General features: G+C 52.9%; 1 protein-coding gene across 12 annotated transcripts in view; it reads right to left on the minus strand.

Moving 5' to 3' along the window:
• The window catches only part of CCDC33 (coiled-coil domain containing 33), a 111902-nt gene that overhangs the window by 44971 nt on the left and 47691 nt on the right, over window positions 1-19240 (minus strand). For 11 of the 12 annotated variants that reach the window (XM_045059028.1, XM_045059039.1, XM_045059034.1 and 8 more), the window contains 5 exons: window positions 17033-17124; window positions 16064-16184; window positions 9937-10066; window positions 9174-9307; window positions 8157-8228 (listed from right to left, as the gene is read on the minus strand). In XM_045059028.1, coding sequence (XP_044914963.1) covers window positions 8157-8228; window positions 9174-9307; window positions 9937-10066; window positions 16064-16184; window positions 17033-17124 — 549 coding nt within the window. The remainder of the gene's footprint in view (window positions 1-8156; window positions 8229-9173; window positions 9308-9936; window positions 10067-16063; window positions 16185-17032; window positions 17125-19240) is intronic. The other variant, XM_045059029.1, reaches the window with a different exon arrangement.

Here is a 19240-nt window from a genome sequence, read left to right on the forward strand (position 1 = left end):
AGGAGGGGGTAGAGCCTTGGGGACTAAATCCTCCCTATGTAAGCCCAGCCTTTCCTAGCTCTCCTCCTTTCTTACAGGTGGGGATGGAGTCTGCTAGCCCTATAAGCCTGCTTGTTTGCTTTTCTATTTGGCAGACCTTGCCCTGCTGGCTGAGGCAGCGTTGGGCTGACAAGTGGCCTCTCCCTCTGTGGTTCCGTGGCTGCAGCATGTCCTGCTTCATTAGAGATGTAATTGGAGACCTACTTTGAAAGCTCAAAGCAATGCACAGCCATGCACTGGCTCAGACTCGATGCGCATCCCACGACTGCTTGTGCTCCGCAGCTGCCCCACACCACGTGAGTGTCGTGGTGGAGAGAAGACACCCCTTCCTTATGCCTCTCAGCCCTCACTGTTGCCTGCCTGCAGAGGAGGGTCTTTTGAGACAGACCAGGCCAATAGCATCACAGGCTCCAGGCTTCTTGGGTCACCTGTTTCGTCCTCCTCTCCTAACATCTTCTGCCTCCCTCCTACCGACTCCATCCCCTAAATCCCTGGTCATGCAAAATGCAACAGTTCCAGCCGGCCCTGGCAATTACAGACTAGCCAGGATGCAGCTGCTGTCCTTGGTGCTGAAAGCGCCCGCCTTCCGGCCTGCCCGCCTCTTGCCCCGCCCTGAGCCTTCTCGCTGGAGCGCACTTGCTCTTAATTCAATTAGCTGGCCCTGAACCCTCCCCAGGGAGCCTGGAGCGGAAACTGACAAATTCTGTTTAACAAAGACATTTGTCCCCCGCCCCGCCGGCCTTGGGCTCTGCCTGCCTGTATCCCGCTCATTAGGTATCTAACAAAGTGCGTCCCAAGAAATCTGCTTCCAATCGCTAGTAATTCAGGAGGCCTGATGCAATTTACTCCCTGATAAGGGTGTCTCGCCCGCTGGCAAGCACCATAATGAGCCCTGTGCAGCAGCTCCCCGATCAGTCACTGCTTTGTCATTTCCTGTGGCCCCAGTTGTAGGTTCTTATCTCTTCAGCTGAAGGCGAGGCTCAGAAAACGGGCCCCTCCAAGAGGGCTTGCTGCCTCCCATGCATATCACAAGCCTCATTACGGCATCCCGGCATCCCGCATGGTCTTGCAGCTGCGGTGGGGTTTGAAGCTCTGAGTCTGTCTGCCAGCAAAGAAGGGCCTGAGTGTTAATCCTCATTGGGGCCATAATTTATTCTCCAGAAAATGGTATCAGAAGGTTAATCTAAAAGCAAGTTGGGGGTCAGGGGAGGGGAGCCAATGATATTTAAAAATTCTGGCAAGGATTTTAGTATTAAATAGAGCCCTAGCTATAGCTGACTGGAGGGTCTGTGGGCTCGCTCTTGTTAGCTTGAAACCTGGTCTTTTTGCATTTAATCTTTTCCCTTGGTCTCTCATTTACATCTAGAGAGACTTTGTGCAACATATAGGTCAGATCACATCCTACTGCTGGCCAAAGACCTTCCTTAGCTTTGAACCACTTTATGGCAAAGTCTAAACTCTATATCCTGGCATCTAGGCCCTCCACAATGTAAGCCCCATCTAACTCTCCAGTCTCGCTTCCCACATCAGCCTCCATATGTCCCATGTGCTTCAGATACTGTCATGCCTCCATGGCTTTGCACTTGTGATTCTCTGCCTGAAACACCCTTGCTTTGCCAATTTCCAAGCCATTCTTTGAGGCAGAGTTCAAACCATTCTTCTCTGTGACTCTTCCTCTGACCTTTGTATGCAATGCACTTCAACCAGAACCCTTAGCAACATGGGTGATAATGATCTGTCAGGGTCCTTTACTCCTTGGCACAGATTAGGGATCTAAAAAATGGCTAAGGGGGGAGCCTGGGTGGCTCAGTCAGTTAAGTGTCTCACTTTGACTCAGGTCATGATCTCACGGTTCATGAGATCAAGCCCTGTGTTAGGCTGTCTGAAGTCAGTGCTCTCTGGACCCAGTGTTTTAGGTCCTCTGTCTCCTTCTCTCTCTGCCACTATCCCCCCCTCTCAAAAATAAACACTAAGAGGCAAAAATAAAAATACAAATAAAAAATGGTTAATGAATTCATGCCTGAATGGCCTTGGGTGGACTGGGGTGCATCTGGTTTGGCCGAAGAGAGGTCTAGGCTATGGTAGTCTGGCTTTGAGATGGGGAGAAATCCAAGAGCAGCCCCCACTCTCTGAGTGGTTTGGTCCGGAAGTTTTGCTCTCTCTCTCTCTCTATTCTCCCCTTCCCCCTTTTCAATACACCAATTGTGCACTGGGCTCATGGGAGAGCAGAGCAGGCCAGAGGAGGGCCCAAATGTCCATCTTCCTTAGCCATCCCTATATCCAGACTCAATACATTCCATCTCTGGCTGAGGGTCAAAGGCTCACATTCTCAAAGCTACAGAGTCCTGTGGTTGGTGAGGCATTTGGTATGAGCCTGCAGTATGGCTCTTGGTCCAGCCCTGCCCACTCACAGGCCAGGAAGCAGGTCCTCACTTTCTCTACCTCCTCCACAGCCCCAGCTCAAGGCAGGATGTAGTGGGGACTTCAGCAAATCTGGCCTCTAGAGAGATGATTGTCTGTCTCTTCTCCATTTCTTCATTCCCTGAAAAATTGCTGTGAAACCAAATGTGGGGCTGGTGATGTTTATCTTCAGCACTTGACAAGGCCTCCTGATGTCCTTATGTATGTGAATCTGGTGGAGCAGCTGTCATGAAGGGCGGGCGCCGAGTGATGAATTAGCAAGGCTCCATTGTTCCCCTCCCCCAGGAGCCCTGTCCTCATCTCTGATGAGTTCAGCATGTTTGTCAGCAACTACACTGGGCTGGGCACTTACACAGGCTCCTTCATTCAATTGTCACTATATTCCTGGCTGGTAGGGATCATGACTCCCTTCTATGGATGAGGAAGGTGGAACTCAGGGTGAAAGGTCAAGTGAAAGATCCAGGATTCAAACCCAGATCTAAGGATGTACACTCTTTGGGTAGGGGAACTGGGATAGAAGGAAAGACAGGCAGGGGTGTTGGGAAGTTGTGGGAGGGGAAAGGGTCTTTTTCTCTGGATCCATCATCATCCATGTGGTAGCATTTTCAGAGCTGAGGACTTAGGGGTGGGGACAGAACCAACCCTCCAGAGGATGGAACCAGCCAAGGAGGCTCCTGTGTCATCCTAAACACTGGGCCTTCCAGGCAGCTGCGTTTGGTGAGGAAATGGAGGTAGGTTTGTATTGGGGCTTCTCAGAGGACCAGATCAGGGCTTTCATATGTGGCCTTCAAAGAAATTTATAAAAATTCATCAAAAGCCAGTGTGATTTTGCCTGTCTTCTGGGCTCCCCTCCACATTTGTCAAACAGCCCTTTGTCCCCACATTGGTCTGGCCTCCAGAGAGCTTTGTAACTGATTTGAATGAAAACACCAGGGCAGTCCATGCATGGCATTGAAGACCTGCCCGCCTCTCCCTGTGAGAACAGCAAAGGGGGAGGGTCAGACAGGACTGTGGGAGCCGCCTCTTCCCTCAGTGGGTGGCAGCAGGCGCTACCTCCTTCTCTCCACAAAGGCACTCACCCTGTGCTAACATCCAAGGAAACCTGTGGATTTCAAGTCCTCCCAGCATCTCTCAGGGCTGTGGGCTAAGAAGGAGGCAGCCACCCATGTGAGGGGCCCCATTTTTGCCTGGTGCCCTGGTGCTCTGCCTGGGTAAGACTCTGGATTCCACATTCCAGCTCAAGAGGGCACACGGTTGCCAAACACTCAAACCTCGCAGGAGGCACATTTCCATGCAAGGAGGCAGGGACTGACACAATGAGCACCTATCGTGTGCACGCTGGACTCCAATCCGCACGGGTCAACCTAGGAGACCTGGTCAGGTGTGGGCCTCACTTCAAAGAGGTTGCCTGCAAGCTGGAGGGCACCAAAACTGCTGTGGGATCTTGAAACCAGTTCATTAAAAGAGGCAGACTGTTTAGCCTGGAGAAGCACAGATTCCTGAGGGACCAGATCACACTCTTCAAAGAGAAGAGGCCAACATCAGAGGGGGAATGGAGGAGAGCAAAGGGTTATTCATATATGTGTATGTGGAGTAGCCACGGGCTCCTGGATTCTTAGAGCCGAATGGACCTCCAAAGCCAACCCCCACCGAATGTGCAATAAAGGGAAGTCTGCCGTGTATATGCAGGTGTACATTCTTTAGTTTTTGTGAACCTATGTGTAGTTATTCATGTACTATACACACAACTCCAGCTTAAAGCAGATCACTGTAAGCAGCAGGTGCCTGTAGAGAAGTCCCATCAGAGGGAAAAAGCTTAACCCATCACCAACAGAACCACTTCAAACACAATAATATCCCAAACCAGGAGACCACTCCATCTTGCCATTTACAGAAACTGCAGGGTTTTTGTCAGCTGGTCTGCCAGCCGGCATGCTGAATGGCTGACCATGCGCCAGTGTCCCCAGAACCGGTACAGGAGGCTGGCCAGGGCTTCACTGCAGCTCCAAGTGGTGGAGCCAGGAGCCTGGGCAAAGAGAGAGGGTAGACTCAATGTGGGGTGATCAGTTCTATCTGTTGTGGCCACTGAGCCATGGGGCAGGGTGCTTCTGGTGGTAGTGAGCTTCCTGTCATGGCAGAGCAAGAGTAAGACCACCTGTGGTGGATGTTGTCAAGGAGAATCTTGTCCAGGGGGTGCGACTGAGAGACACCTCTGTGGTCTCTGCCTATCTGGAAATTCCACAATGTTCTTGTTCCCCAGAACGCTGAGAAGCGGTGATGTGGAAGCAGTGGGTGTGGGGAGATGGTGTTCACCAAAACCTCAATTAACCCGGATGACCGGTCTCATGAGAAAGAGGCTTGTGAGAGAGAGGATGTATCCTCAGGAGGGAGGTACCCAGATAAGGCATGCATATTCACTTCTCCTGAAGCATCGCTTTTCAGTAGCACATCTGATCATGTGCCCCTCAGATGGAATTGTTAGCCACAAGGATGAGGGGCCCCAAGAGGCCCATTATCCCAAGCCCCCCTGCATCTGAGTGTCCACAGGACTCTAAGATCCCAGGCTTCAGGCAGTGGCTTGTGGAGCTTTGAGCTGTGTTTGATTTCAATGGGGGAAGAAGCAATGTTTCTGGTCCCACAGGCTAGAATGCAAATGTAAAGGCCAGGTACCTCCCACCGTGGATTTGCAGACACCATCTCAGGTGGAACAATAAGACAGAAGGAACTCAGAACCTGTCAAGTGTTTGCTATTACATCACCTCGCTGGGTTTCATCAGGCCCCTTATGAGGAGGTGATGTCTGCTCATGAACTGACTGGCTCATTGTCTGGTCCACACTCCCTGTCCTCTAAAAATGCAAGCTTTATGAGGACAGGGCCTTTTTCTCATTGTCCTCTGTGTAAGATCGCTAAAACCAGGACAGTATCTGCTACATAGCAGGTGTCCAATAAACATTTGCAGTTGCACGGAGGACAATGGGGCAAGAAGAGTGAAGGTGATGGTGAGCGATGGAGTTGGGGATGGGCCCCCTGGACTCGGCTGCAATGCCATCCACCTGTTCATCCATTCTCAACATCCTCCCATTACCCCTTAGGGAGAAGGATGCCAAAAGGGCTCATGGCTCTCTAGCAGAGAGCCAAGTTCAAGCCTGATGAGGGAGAATTCAAGGCAGATGGGCTCCATGGCTGCCGGCCCCTCCCTCTCTGCATTGCAATCCACAAGGGCAGCCCAAATTCTAGGCTTCGTCAAATACATGCGGAATAAAAGTATGAATGGATGGTTGCAAGAACCTTATGCCGAGTCCACTACGTGAGCAGTCAACCCCCAAATTTGGAGTTCAAGATTCTAGAATCAAAGTGAGTCAGTTATTGGCCAATTCACAGATAGTTGCACCAAGAAGCAGTTTAGCCACAAAGAGATTTAGCTTCTTTGTATGCCAATGTGGGTGTGAAAAACGTCTGTGTGTCAAGTTGCATGTGTGTGTGAGCATGTATATATGCATTAAATGTGTGCACCTTTGCAAAGCAGTGTGTGTGCGCATGTTTGTGCATATGTGTTCTCTGCATGCGGGCATTTGAATGTGATGGTGGGAGAGAGTGTGCACGTGTGCAACTGTGTGTGTGAGCACTTGGCCGCAGAATCTGAATTTCCTCTCGTACTATTTTCCTGGTACACACCCAATCTCGATCCCTTTCTTTTCCTTTCTTCTCGGAAATCCATTACTGAAAGGTTTTCTACCCGCCTCCAGGGGGAGGGGGGCTGGGGGAAGGGGAAGCTAAAATCACAAGGCCCAGATCAAAACACTCAGCAGCTAAATGAATTCGGCAGCGTTTTCCCGCATGACTTGGAGGGATAATTTAGTGAGGCCGCCAGCTGGAAGGAAAGGGATTAATTCTGCACTTAGCACAGCTCCAGTGAATAATTCATTACTGAGACCTTTGTGCCTAGCCCCTGGGCAACTGGGGAAGTGTCCCGTCCACCTGCCTGTTGCCTGCCTGGGTCCCCCAGTGGCCTGACCAGGGGCACTTGATGCTCCTTTCGGTCCTCTGGACACAGGTGCCCAGTAAAGGGACAGGAGGCAAGGGCGAGGTGAGGAGGGGACAGGCAGTGGCCACTGACAGACTCTAGACCCCGAGAAGAGGCCGTGGAGTGTTGAGCTCCAATCTGGGAAATCCGTGACATTTTCTTTAAGGACCCTTCTTCTTTTCTGGGGTCTTTCACTGCTTCTGTGTCTTCCCCTCTCAGTACCTTCCTGGTCCTACATGTGGTTTGGTGTTGGTGTTGGTGAGGGCTGTCTGGCTGTATCTAACAAACTCTCTTTCACCAGGAATTAGAGGAATTAGAAGACAATGCAGAACATTCCAGGAGGGGAAGTGCTAATGGGAGGTCGCAGGTACTCACCAGAGGTCTTGCAGGGACACAATTGCAGGTGGCTGCATTCCCAGACTATACCTCTTACCCCTCACCATGGAATTCCTGTGTTCTCCATGCATAAGGCACAGGGCCAAGTATTACCCCAGTGCTTCTGGCTATTTTTCCTGGTATGGGACGCTGGAAGGAGTGGGCTGACCCAGACATCAGCCCCTGCCAGTATTTCCTGGGTTCATGGTCCTGAACTGCCCATATCCCGGCTTCGTGCCTGTCCCAGCACTACCGACTAAAAAGTGGAAGAATTCCGGGAGGGGCCGGTGCACTGGGGCCAGATGACCAGGGTCCAACCTGGACTCTGAGTCCAGGGAGAGCTGACTAGAGGAAGAGATCCCATCCATCAGGCAGGGCTCAGCCAGTGGTATCTTTCCACTTGGATCAACCCAGCTGTGGCAGGCAGGATTCCAAAAACGGGCCCTCAAGATTCCACACCCTAATCCCCAGGACCCATGTCTATGATGAGCTATGACCCCTGTGATTATGTTACATGGCACAGTTGACCTTAAGATGGGGACATTATCAGAGTGGGCCTGCCCTAATCACATGAGCCCCTTTAAAAGCAGAGGGTTTTCTCTGGCTGCTGACAAAGGAGAAAGCCAGAGAGTTTAGAAGTGTAAGGGGGATTTGACATGCCTGCTGGCTTAAAGATGGAGGGGCCCATTGTGAGAAGGAATGCAGGTGGCCCTCAGCAGCTGAGAGAGGCCCCTTGGGATATAGCCAGCAAGGAAACAGGGACTTTGGTCCTACCACGGCAGGGAACTGGATTCTGATGACCACCTAAATGAGCTCGGAAGCACATTCTTCCCCAGAGCTTCCAGAACGGAATGTGACCTCGCCAACGTCTTGATTTCAGCCATGCTCTATCAGATTGCCTACCCACAGAAACGTGAGCTCATAAATGGGTGTTGTTTTAAGGTGCTAGTTTGTTCCGCAGCAACAGCAGCCGAAATCCTACTTCACCCTGGTAGAACCTTGATCCCAGTGAGCGCAGCTTGGCTTGGGCTGCGTTAGAGACTGACTCCCAGGTCTGGGTGGCCCTCTGCCTTCAATTCTTTTCTTCCTAATCTCAGCTTTCTATCTTGTTTTCCAGAGCCTCAAATCCCCCTCAGATACTTCTAACCAAAGCAGCTGTCTCCTCCTCCCAGAAGCCCCTGGCCCCAGCCCCTGAACAAGGCCAGCAATTGTGAAGGAGGTTGGAACCCACTGTGGGGCTCCAGGAGCTGGCATACGGCTGCCAGGCCCTGACCTTCCCATGCGCTGCAGCCTTACCTCAGAGGAAAGCAGCTGGAAGGAGATATCCACTGTGGGGGCCTCACCATTTATGGTTTCCAGCTTGGTGTCCTAGGGGAGGAGAGGGGAGCAGTCAGCCCATGCTGGCCAAGACAGCTTCTGCCTCTGCTCTGCCCAGTGCTCTGGACTGCCCAAGAAGGTGCCTGCTAGGGGCTCTGCCCGGGGCCTGAGAGGGAGGTGGGAGCCGGTCCCTGCCTCCGCTCACCCTCACTGCCTCAAACCTCGCTTCCCAACTCCACTGTAGACCCGACTGGCACTTCCAGACCTGTTTCCTGGCAGAGTAGGGAAACTCCCATTTATTGGGGTCTATTACGTCAGAATGGCCAGAAGAATTTCAGGGGAAAAGGTGGCATAGAAATAAACAATGATGTAATCGTGTATTAGTTCTTCATGAGAATGTATTCTGTTCTAAATACTTTCTAAATACTTTTGCTTCAAAAAATCTCACAGCCACCCTAGGAGAAAAATTCTATTACTATGAACCCATTTTACAGATAAGGAAACTGAGGCACCAGAACTTTAATTTTCCCATGGTGGTGTAATCTGTTAAGGGGTGGAATTGGAATTTGGATCCAGACAGTCAGGCTCTAGAGCCTGGGCCCTTGGCTCTTTTGTCATACAGAGAGATCCTATATGGGCATGTTGTTCCCATTTTAGAGATGGGCACTTTGAGGTTCAGAAAGGCGAAGAAACTTGCCCCAGGTTGCACAGTGAGAACTAGGGCCAGTCAGTATTTAAACCCAGGTCTGGCTGGTTACAGGATTGAGCTCTTGCCACCATCCCCTGGGGGCTCCCTGTACTTCTGCTCGTGTTGCTGGGGCAGGAGCTCAGGGGAGCTCCTTACACATGACAGTGGTTGGCTTCCCTGGTAGGGGCCCTGGTGGAAGCTGCTGGAGAAGCCAGATTCACTTGTGCTAGTGTGGCAAGGTGGAGCAGGGTGCAGAGGGGTGGGAGCAGGCCGCCCATCACGAGCTCCGTCCAGGGTTGGGGACTCACGGTGATGGGGAGCCTCTCCACGTGCAGCCCATTCAGACCTTTCCCTGTCAGCATCTTGCGGTACAAACGGTTCTTTAGCGGCAACACGGAGATGCCCAGGGGCTTGCTGAGGGTCCACGGCTCACTGCCTTTCACTGTAGAGGGAGGACCAGCTGGGACTCCCACCGGAGCCCCCACCCCAGACTCCTCGGATCCCAGCATCTGAGGCCCCACCAGGCGCCCGACCCGTTGGTACCCGACATCTAGTTCTCCCATCCCTCACTGCCAGCCTCTTTCCTGTCTTCTGGCCTTGCCCTGCGCAAGGATCCTCCTCCTCTGCTCTTTAGGGCTTCCTGAGTTCCAGGCCAAACTCCAAACGTATTCTGGGTTTTGGGGTGTGTACATGGATCTCCCTTGTCTCTGCCCTTGGGGGCTTTACTCTCTGAAGGTGGAACTCAGGCTTGGATCATCTGGTCTCTGAATTGTTTCTCCTGTAGTCTGTGAGCCCTGGGGGATCCCTCCCTCCTCGCTGACAGGTACATGGGGAGGGGACAGGGGTTCAATAAAAATGCATGGATCTAATACAGGAATAGGACTCATGTATCCTGGCCCGTGCCATGGAACAAGGACAAGGAAGGCTGCCACGTGCTCCTCTACCTGTCTGCATGCACTAGGAACTGGGTCCCCTTAACCCATCCCTGCAGGGGGCAGAGGCAGGTGGTCTGAGCACCCCTTCATCACATGTCCTGATGCACGGCTGCCCTGGCCTGGCAAGCGCACTCACTGGAAGTCGAGGGGTAGAACTCCAGCACCAGGGCTGTGTCTTCCGAGAAGTTGGTGGCTCCGTCTCGGCCTTGGAAGAGGAAGGACTGATTCCATGAGGGCAGCTCCGGGGGTCCCCCAGGCTTGGACAGCTGAAAGGAGGCAGTGGGAGTGGGTGGTGAGCCCACAGCTTCTCCCAAATGAAGGATGTCCAGATATATCCATCTATGTGTGTCTATATATGTCACAAACGTTTGTCCCAATTACCAAAGCAGCATACGTGTAAGGCATGAATTTTGGAAAATACAGAAGAATAAAAAGATTAAAAAGAAAAACGCTAAATTCCTACACACTAAAGACAACTATCCTAAGCCTGTGCATTTCTTTCTAGTTTTTTTTTCTGAAGCCTATTTTGTATATAATTGTCATCCTAACATCTTATGTTTTTCATTCACCATGAAAACCTGAGCATATCCAGAGTCACAGGTAACCCTGTAATCCACGATTTTCATAGCTGCAGGACATTTTCTCATGTCCAAGCACCCTGGCTTCTCCCTTCCCATGTTTTCCTAGACTCTCACTGCATTGAATATTCTTTGACATGTATCTCTGTATCTCAAATTATCTCCTGAGTACCCAAAATGGAGACCCTGAGTTAAAGGATGTGCCGTTTAAGGCATTTGACTGATCGCTGGTAAACTAGTTTCCTGAAAAGTCGCACTAGTATTCACACCCAGGGCTGTGGTGATATCAGAGATGCCAAATTAGACATGGCCTCTACCCTTTTCACCAGTCCCTCTCTGCCCCACACAGGTTCCCCAGGCCTTTGCAGACGCTACGGCAGGTCTGCAGATGCCTGAGCCTTGGTGTGTCTGCAGGGCATGCCAACGGGCATCTGGGGGACTTGATAGCATACTAAGTCCACAGCTGAAGCACACACGAGTACTATTTAAACAATGAGACAAGACAGCATTGACTATGGCCGCAGAATAAGGGGCTAGATGAGACATTCCTGAAGGTGGTCAGCAGAGTTGTCTTGCGGGACGAAGGACCAGAGGAAGGCTCTGAAGTAAAATATGGCAGGGTGAAGGGAAGGAGGAGGGGCTTCCGGCTGGGAAAACAGCCCAAGAAAAAGGTCCGTGTGGCAGCAAGCGTGGCAAGGGTGGACGACACCTGGAATGAGGAGGGACTCCAGGTAGAGGAGTCCTGGCATCTGCAAAGGCTGGAAAATGGGGAGTGGGGAATGGAACACAGGGGCATCAGCCTGGAACACCCAGCAGGCAGCCCTGCATGGTCCCAACACAGGGAGGGGCTGGGGTCATTGGTGCGGACCCCCGGCAGGCTGCCTTGCCTCTGTCCCCAGCCAGGGGCTGTCAGCAACAGTGGCGGCTGCTCCCACCTCCTGCTCCCCTGCGGGAATCAGTCAGTGCTCAGAAAGGTCAGCACAAATGCACTGCTGGCTCCGGGAGTTATTGATGCAGGATCTCGAAATATCAGTGTGGGTCCACTCCCCCCGTGGTGGCAGGGCCCTGATGCCTGTCACACTAATGTGCCTGCTCTGGTTCTTTGAGGCCCGGCCTGAGGCTCAGCTGTGTCTGCCTTGGCCCCTGCCCCTGGAGACATGAGCCGCAGTCACTTTGGGGCTAGGGGTCCTGAACACAGGGGCAGTGACTGGGGCGATGGGAGTGTTCCTGAGAACAGGCTCTGGAGGGAGCTTGGGGACAGCCACTTGGCCCTGGGGCCAGGCTAGAGAAGCTGCTTTCAGGCTCTGTGGGGCTTGGGAGTGGTCTTTCAGGATTGATCCCCAAACCATGCCCATCCCAGAGCCACCTTGTTCTCTTGAGTGCCAAGGGCCTTCCCCATAGCCTGGATCATCTGCCAGGCCCTGGGACACTCAAGAAGGACCTGTGACTCAGTCCCCTGCTGCCTCCATCCCTTGCTTCCCACCCGGCGGTGGGGGGTGGGGAAGAGGGGTATTTAATGGATGCTAGCTGTCCTCTCTGGGGCCTACTAATGTGTCTAAATGGAACCTACTAAGCAAGAAATAGTGTCTGACTGCTCAGTAAGGACAGTTCTTTCCCTGAATGGTTTCCCAGGATGAGTCCTCCAGGAAAGATCCCTTCAGACCAAAACTGGGGAGACAGGGTCCAGCTTCTCCTGTGTATGAACGGAGTGAGGGGGAGGGGCAAGGAATCAAGGATTAATCACATTCACCGTCTGATGCCAAGGCCCTGGTGAAGGTGTCAGTGGCATGCGTGTGTGTGTGCATGCACATGCACGTATGGAGTGGGCAGGGCATGGGGTGGGGAAGCCATTGACCACAGATGCTAATGGGAAAGGCCATGGCGGGCTGTGGAATTAAGGGATGTGATTAACCCTCGGCTGTAATCTTCAGCAAAGCCATTAACCCCTTGCCACTGAGGCAGACCTGCCTTCCCTAGGGACAGAGCCTTCATTACATGGGCCCATGGGCCCTCCTTCCGTTCCCCCTGGGGCCACCACATCCACACCCACACCTGCCACTGTCTGTTCTGCCCATTCCAGAAAGAGTAGCTGACAGTGGCTGATGCTGGAGGGCCTCAAGGGAGCCAGGACGCCTTAGCTCTGGGTGCAGGTCTGCCTCAACCTTGCTGCAAGACCTCTGGAAGTCCCTTCCCCTCACTGGAACCGAGCTGTCACTGTCCACTGGGAACTGTCTTATGCTCGATGCCTTGGAAGACTGTTGTGAAGGCTGAAGGAGATAATGGATACTTTGATATCAGGGCGAAAGTTCAGTTGAACTCAGCAAATGCTGACTGGGGGCTCCTGCATGCTCTATACCTCAGGGGTGCTCAGGGCCTACAGGCGACCTAGAGTCAGACCCTGTCCACTCTGGAGTTCACCGTCTTCCTAGGTGATAGGACACACACACACACACACACACACACACACTCCTATGATCTATGCAGAAGCCTAAGCAAGTTCTGAGTTCTGGAAGCTGGGATGTCAGAGGAGAAAGTGATGACTTCTGAACGGGGTAAAGGAGGATCTGAGGGAGGAAGGCCATTCTAGGCTGAGCGCAGCAGAGTTGGGAGGCCAGAGAGGACAGCACGAACGTGGAGAAGAGCTGGGCATCCAGAGTGACTACAGAAAACCTGTGCGGGTTGGAACAGTGAAACAGGAGGCTGTAGGGGACGAGGCCTTGTGTACCTGGTGGCCAGCGAGGGCTTTGTCCTGTCAGTGAAGGAGTCAGGGATTCAGGGGAAGAGCCTCGATCTGGGGGAGGCATTGCCCTGGCTGCTTCTCACACGCTGAATGAGATGGGCCCAAGTGGAGGCTGCTGCGGTGGGTCACGCCAAGAGAAGACGCAGCCAGCACTAGGGCAAGGTCTGCGGGTTGGAAAGGGGCCCCATGAGAGCTTGGGTACCGACTGGCCATGGGAGCTGAGACAGGAGGAGATGACAGGAGCAGCCTGCTGACCAATGGCCCTACCCCAAAGGTGCGGGGTGCAGGGGAGGAGTAATTCCTAAGTCCCACCCTATTTCATGTCCCTCCGGTAGAGTCAGGTCAGCCCTACGGGCCCACCTATCTCTTCACTCACCAGTTTTGCCGTCATCACCAGGCTCCGAGAGGGGTGAAGCAGACTCTAAGAGCCGCCTACCCCTCAACCATTCCCCTTCCTCCCTCCTAGCCAACAGAAACTGCTTTGGTCCAGGCGGCCACCCTGCACCTCACCTGTGCACTTCTGCTACAGCAAGGCGATGATGCCACACCCCTCCTCAGTGATTGGCTGTGAGAGAAGTGCATGTGACCCAATTCTGGCCAATGAGACGAGAAAGGAGGTCTGCGGAGGGGCTGCGGGTGGGAGGTTTCCAACGCTACTTAAAAGCCACAGGTGAGGAGGAGAGGAGGCTCCTTCTTTCTCCGTCTTGGTCATGTCTGGGGTACCCCGAATATTTTGCCTCCATGAGCTGTTAGCCACCTGAAGATGGCAATCCAGGGATGGTGGAAAGCTCCTGAGTCCTGAGGACATTGCTAAGATGGTGCATCAACCAATTCTGGCAGCATCCTACATGGGGACCCCTTGACAATTGTAACAATAAATATCCTTAGAGCTTAAGTCCATGAGGTTTCTGTTACTTGTAGCCAAATGTAACAAGGGCAATGGACAGGCTGGCCTCGGGAGGCACTGGACACTAGGAGGGGCAGCTCTGAAAGGGTTGGGGTCCACTGAGCTTCCTTCCACCCTGGGCTTGGGCGCCGTGCACAGGTTACTCCTTTAATCTCTCCTAACAGCCCAGTAAAGGCAGGAATCTGGAATTGGAGAAATTGAGCTCATGCAGCTGGTAAGTCACAGAGTGGGGTGGGGGTGGGGGTCGAACTCAAGTGTGCCAGGCTCTCAAATCTCTGCCCATGGTGCTTTCGCTTGGTGGGCAGCTGGTGGGAAGTCACAGCAACTGAAGATGTCAGAGAGGCAGGTCCTAGAAATTACCTGGTCCAACCACCACCTCTCAACTCAGAAAGGGGCTGCGACAGGGGTGTGTGTAAGCTGCTGACTGGTGTCCCTTTGAGGTAGGGCTCTGCCCACCCCCACCTTGTACCACAGAGGCCTGTCCCTGTCCTCTCACTGCTGGTACGTGGGCACCTCTGTGAGTTCTCAACCTGATCCAACTACCATGTTGCCTAGTGAACAAGTGTCCTGCCATTACTGGAACCCTGGCCTTGAGTCCCACACATGCATGGGGCACAGGAGGCAAGTCTTTGGAGCTAGGGGCACCTCCCCCCCCCCACAAAGATTCATTAGCAAAAGCAGCCAGAGAGGGTCCAGGGATGGGAGGGGGCTCCCTCATTAAAGCAGCCAGTGCTTCCTGCCCCTTGGGACCGCCTGCTGATTGGTTCATAATTTTCTGGGCAAATGCAGGGCCATGTGTGAGATGACTCTGGGGAAATCAGGCCGAGGATTGGTTTGGGTTTGAAGCCTCTGTCCCCAGGGTCCCCCTTCATCCCACCCCTCCCTGACACCATCACTCTTGCCTGTGTCTGAGCCTTCAAATGTCCTTGCCTTTAAATGAAGGCTGGGGCTCCAAAGGGGTGCCTCATTCTGTATTTGCCCTGCCAGATATGAATTGTGGTGGACAGACAACAGGAAGGACTTCCCAGGTCTACGGCCATACCACCCTGAACGCGCCTGATCTCGTCTGATCTCGGAAGCTAAGCAGGGTTGGGCCTGGTTAGTACTTGAGTGGGAGGAAGGACTTCCCAGGCACCCCGGTCTTCTTCAAGGCCCAGGAATGTGGGGATCACCATGTGGGGCAAGCTCCCGCTGAAGTAGAGACTATGGGAAGAGACTGAACTGGCCATTGCCTGGAGCCCAGCCACAGTCTGCACATCCCTCCCCAACATATTCAAATACACTACCCTCCTCTCCAGACATGATGTGCTTCATGCCCTGTGTGTCCCATCCCTATTCTTGCACTCTTATTCTCTATTGCCCTGCACCAACCCTCCCCTATTGAAAACTCAAGAGCCTTGTGTCTGGATACCCACTCTAATCACCCAGGCTTCATATCCCTATGGCCTCCAATTAAAAAAAATTTTTTTTATTGTGGTGAAATATACACAAATAAACCGTCCCATTTGAACCATTTTTAGGTGTACAGTTCAGTGGCATTAAGTAAATTCACAGTGTTGCATAACCATCACTACTATCTATTTCCAGAACTTTCTCATCATCCCAAATAGAAACTCTGTACCTATTGAACAATAATACTCTATTGTTCCCCCTGGCAACCACCATTCTACTTTCTGTTTCTATGAATTTGCCTACTCTAGGAACCTCATAAGTGGCATCAGATAATATTTGTCCGTTTGTGTCTTCTCTGATTTTTACAGCTCTGACAGTCCCTCCTGGTTTGTTATTAGATTACATATTATCTTGTGTTGATGTTTGACCTTTTCCTATGTGTGATGCCTATCTTCTGCAGACCAAGAGTGCCCTGAGGGCAGCTCCTCCCCAGCACAGACAGGCATGGCTCTGGGTACATGGCTGGGTTCAATAAACTCCTTAATAGTCAAGGGAATCACTGACTGAAGGAATGAATGAATGGACACGTGGGTGAGACACTAGAGGTCTGAGCCAGTGACAGGGTGGGTGGGGGAAGGAGCCATACCTGAGGACACCCGTTCTGGCTGACCCGAGGAACATCCAAGTGCAGAAGAGACGGGATTGGGAAGGGGAGTGGGGTGATGGGCAGCCCCACGAAGGCTGGGTCCTGCTTCATTTGATTGACCCTGGGGAGGCAAGGAGACAGGGGTCAGCCCATGAGTGCTACAGATGCCCAGTACTCTTGACTATCTGCCCAAGCCTGGAAGCCGTGGGGTCCCGCTTGGACGGACTCTGGACTGATGTGAGAGAGGAGGAGGCTGCAGTGGCTTGGACACCAGGACAGGGGATGGATGGTCCTCCTGATTGCTGGGCCAAGCCTTGGGAAAACTCATCTTGGTCAGGAGATAGGCTGCAACTCCCAGGTTCCTTTCCCCATGGCTCACTGTGGCCTTGGCCACATCTCAATGCCTCAGCTGGCCCATCTTTAAAATGCCTCACCTTTGGAAGTCCTTGCCAGAGTGACCCACCCCCATGGTTTAGACTTAAGGTGGGGAGCACGGAGGCTGTAAGGGCAGGATTCAGGGTGTGTGCATGTGCTGAGCTCTTTAGGAGGGCTGGGAATGAGTGAATCAGTCATCTTCATTTCTCCAACAAGCAAGGGGTGTTCACAGGTCATCAGAACTCAACAGATGGTTTGGCTGAGTCTTGTTGGGCCACCAGAGGCAGTGACAGAGGCAGACAGCTCTGCCTCCCCATCCCATACCCACCGCATCAGGTTGGGAGGGGCCGAGGACCTCCTCTCCTCCTCCACATGTTGGCCTGCCCTGCAGCCTGCTCTCCAGAGGGTTCTGAGCCACCCCTCTCCAGGGGCTGAGAGCACCTTCCTGGGACCTCAGACCCAGTGGGAAGGTTTAAAGGGCCTTGGGGAGGGTAGGTTTCTAGGCCTCCTGGAATCATGTGGCAATGACAGCCTTTCCCCTCCTCTGTCCTCTGCCCTCCCCACCCTCCTTAAGTGAGTGTGGGCCCCACTCACTTAAAATCACTGTAGTTGGGAACCACCCTGGCAATGACCACCATGGGGTCAGAGTTGTTGACCAGGGGCTCGTTGATTCCCCGGAGAAAGACCTGGGGAAGAGAGGAGGCAAGTGAGCCTTGGGTGGCCTTGGGCCCTCTCAGAAACAAGGCCAACCCATCTACCATCTTTCTCCCCAGTAATGAGATCATCTTTGCCTCCATCTGCCTCATTTGGTTCTCTGCTCAAGGCTACTCTCCTTCAGACGCTGGGCTAGGCATTGGGAAGGCAGGGGGAGAAGACACAGATTCTGTCCCCCCATACCTCTATTGCCAACCCAAGCAATTCCTGATCTGGCTACTGGCCCTCACCCCTTACCCACCAAATGGGTTCCCACTAGCCCCTCAGTCCTCACCCCAACTCCCCCCAGCTGTGATTCCTGTGGCTTCTTCTATTTCTCTGACCCCCATCAGTGGCCTCTGCTTCTATTCTGGCCCCCAATCCATCCCCTTTCTCAGGCAATTTGATACATGATGGCAAAAACCACTTTTGTAAAAATAAATGGGATCATGTTATTTCTCCTGCTTGAGACCCAGAGATGACTCTCCTCCCACTGCCCTTAGAATGAATTCTATAATTCTAACCATCATGGTCAAGGCCTGCATGTGTGGCCTGTCTGCCCTCAGCCCACATTTCCACCAATCCCTCAGTCCTTGGCTCTAGCCTCTTTTGTCTCACACCTCCAGCATACTCACTTGTTTCTGCCTCGGAGTCTTTGCATACGCTGATCCCTCTGCCTAGATTCCCCACCCCCACCCCCAGTGACTCAGTGGCTGACTCCTTCTCTTCCTTTAGAGCTTAAATGTCACCACCTTCTGGAGGCCTTCTGTGACCTTACTAAAGTAGCCCACCCCATTCTCTTAGCCCCTGGATTGTCTAGCACTCATCATAGCCTGTGTTTGTTCTAATTCTTTCTTGCTCACATTGTGTCCATTTGACTAGAACCTAGTCTCCACAGAGGCAGGGATCATGTCTACCTCATTCACTGCTGTATAGCCAGCTGTTAGCAAATGCATGTGATACAGAGTAGGAGCCCAGTATGTGTTTGGGGAATAAATGAGCACCATTTAGGAAGGAGAAAAGTAGAGGATGGGGAGGGAGAGGCTGATTGTGTTTCTGAGCACTAGAGAAACAGAATCACTGAGACCTGGGAGGGCAGGGCAGGAGCCAGGAAGTGACCTCAGCAGGGTGGGAGGGCTGGGCTTGAGCTGGTCTTGGAAGGTGGGTGGGGGCCCTAATTACATGGGAAGAAGAGCAGGAAAAAGAAGGGGTTGTGAACACAGCTGAGGGCCCACTCACAACAGCTGGGTCGCTATGTCACCATGGCGAGTCCCTGCTCCGTGCTGGACCTTAGTATCCCAGCTCATACCCTGAGGGGTTGGACCAGACTGTCCCTGGGCCTCCCAGTTCTGACTTTCAATGGGAGGAGAGTGCCTGGGAGTAAGGGCTTGTTCTGGATCCTCTTTCCTCCTCCCTGGGCACTCTCTCCTAGGACCCTGTGCCAGGACCCATCTTAGCAGGTGGCTAGCAACTCCACACAGCTGTGAGCTGATAAGGCCTTAAGATAGTGCTCAGGGCCTTTCAATGCTCACTGGGGCCCCTGGAGACTGAATCCCTTCCCCACATTCAAAGGACTGAATCTGATGCGGGCATTTCAAACTTTAGGTGGGGGTGGGAGTCTGGGCCGAGCGAGTCCACTGCAGAGGTGTCAGGCCCTGGTGCACACAGGGACTCTAACAGGTGTAGCGGCCGAGAGCAGGCCTCTGAGAGGTAGGGGGTGCTGGCTAATTTACACCTGTTCAGTGCTATATGCTCAGGTGTGAATGAGAGAGCTGCCCAGGTGCACATGCTCATGACAGCCGGTGAGTAAAAGAAGCAATTTCTCTTCTCACTGTGCTCTCTAGTCTGCTATCAGGACTGGAAGGGGGGCGTCTATCTGCGCTGGGGCCGCGGAGTAGGTGGGGTGCTTGAGACTCTCCCAGGTAAGTCTGGAGCCTGGGGTGGGAGTGGGGCAGATCCTCAGTGGGAACCCCCCACTCCCACAGGCAAGGGTTCTGCCAGGTCTTTAAAGGTATGGTCTTCTCCCTATGGGGTGGGGCCTGGGAACAGCAAGGCCAAGCTGTTACCACTCTTCCTTATTCTGTGTGTGTGTGTGTGTGTGTGTGTGTG

Source organism: Felis catus, chromosome B3 (assembly GCF_018350175.1).
Source record: "Felis catus isolate Fca126 chromosome B3, F.catus_Fca126_mat1.0, whole genome shotgun sequence".
NCBI lineage: Eukaryota > Metazoa > Chordata > Mammalia > Carnivora > Felidae > Felis > Felis catus.